The sequence below is a fragment of the Eimeria mitis genome, genomic scaffold (assembly GCF_000499745.2).
Source record: "Eimeria mitis Houghton genomic scaffold, Emh_scaff3740, whole genome shotgun sequence".
In the NCBI taxonomy this organism is placed as follows: domain Eukaryota; phylum Apicomplexa; class Conoidasida; order Eucoccidiorida; family Eimeriidae; genus Eimeria; species Eimeria mitis.
The window spans coordinates 2859-3954 of NW_013572081.1; the positions used below are offsets into that span (position 1 = coordinate 2859).

Sequence of the window (1096 nt, forward strand, 5' to 3'; positions counted from 1 at the left end):
ATAAAAAATACATCAAAAGAAAGAGCGTGTTTTAATTTATATACAAAACGAGAAAAATCATAAAGAAGCTGCGTTTTTCCGAGAGGATCGCACCTGTTCATCTTCTCTGACTCATGCTGACGCCGTGCATGCCGCCGCCCGATAACACCCTAGTTGTCTGTAGAGGGCCCCAATGCAATGCACCGCGAAACACCTGTTTAATTAAACATTTTATGAAAAAGATTATTTTTATGTTCTATTTTCTCGCCATTAGCATCATAAAGAAATATACGACAGCTTCCGCAGTTAGATTCCCCGGGTTACTCACTCGGGTGTACATGCAGCTCATGCAGGTCAATGGAAACGCAGTTGCCGTTTCTGTATTTTTTTCTCAGTATGTTTCCGCCGGTATCTCTCTGCATTGAGACGTTCACTCTTCTCTAGACCTTTGTGTGTTTCTCTGCCCCCGAGGAGGTCTTCTGAGCCTCGGTTCCCTGCAGCAGTTTCTGTGCGCTGCATTGAGATGTTTGAACATACAGTCCGCGAAACGCCTTGGCTGTGAAGGGCTGTGTGGAGAGCACTTGCCTGCCTTCGGTTTCTTTCTCTTTTCAGCCCACTGGACTGCGTTCGGTTTCTCCCGCTTTCTCTCACTGCCCTGTTCTGCAATACCCTATTCAGGTGTACATGTCGAGGCAAGGGTTTTGTTTCGGCTCGCCTGCATCAGCTGCCTCCTCAAAACAAGGTCTGCTGGTTGCTGCGGTGTACATACACCTGCTGAGCAGAACGCATGTCTTGTAGTGTACAGACACCTGGTGCTGCTCAACTGAACACATGGGGAATCCCCTGCTCAAGCAGTATCATGTCGACAGCGATCCGCTCATTCGAGGCACCCGGCACGGCCGATGGACCGTAAGTTTGCATTTCTTTTGCTCTGAGGTGTACGTACACCACACCCCTATCAACTGTTGCTGTATTGTACTGAACTGCAACGCCCCCCAACATATACATAGAGACGGTAACTCTTCGTTTCTTTTTTTGTTGTCTTTCTTTTTTTTTGTCTCAGGTTCACAGCGGGTACCACCTCGACAGGCCGAATGTTCCTGTCTCTCTCTTTGCA

At 47.8% G+C, this 1096-nt stretch overlaps 1 protein-coding gene across 1 annotated transcript in view; it reads left to right on the top strand.

Moving 5' to 3' along the window:
- Positions 1 to 810: 810 nt before the first annotated feature.
- The window catches only part of EMH_0069050 (uncharacterized protein), a gene marked incomplete at both ends in the record, with an annotated part of 1827 nt that continues 1541 nt past the window's right edge, over positions 811 to 1096 (top strand). The window contains 2 exons of the mRNA XM_013498826.1: positions 811 to 888; positions 1043 to 1094. Of these exons, the coding sequence (XP_013354280.1) occupies positions 811 to 888; positions 1043 to 1094 (130 nt within the window). The remainder of the gene's footprint in view (positions 889 to 1042; positions 1095 to 1096) is intronic.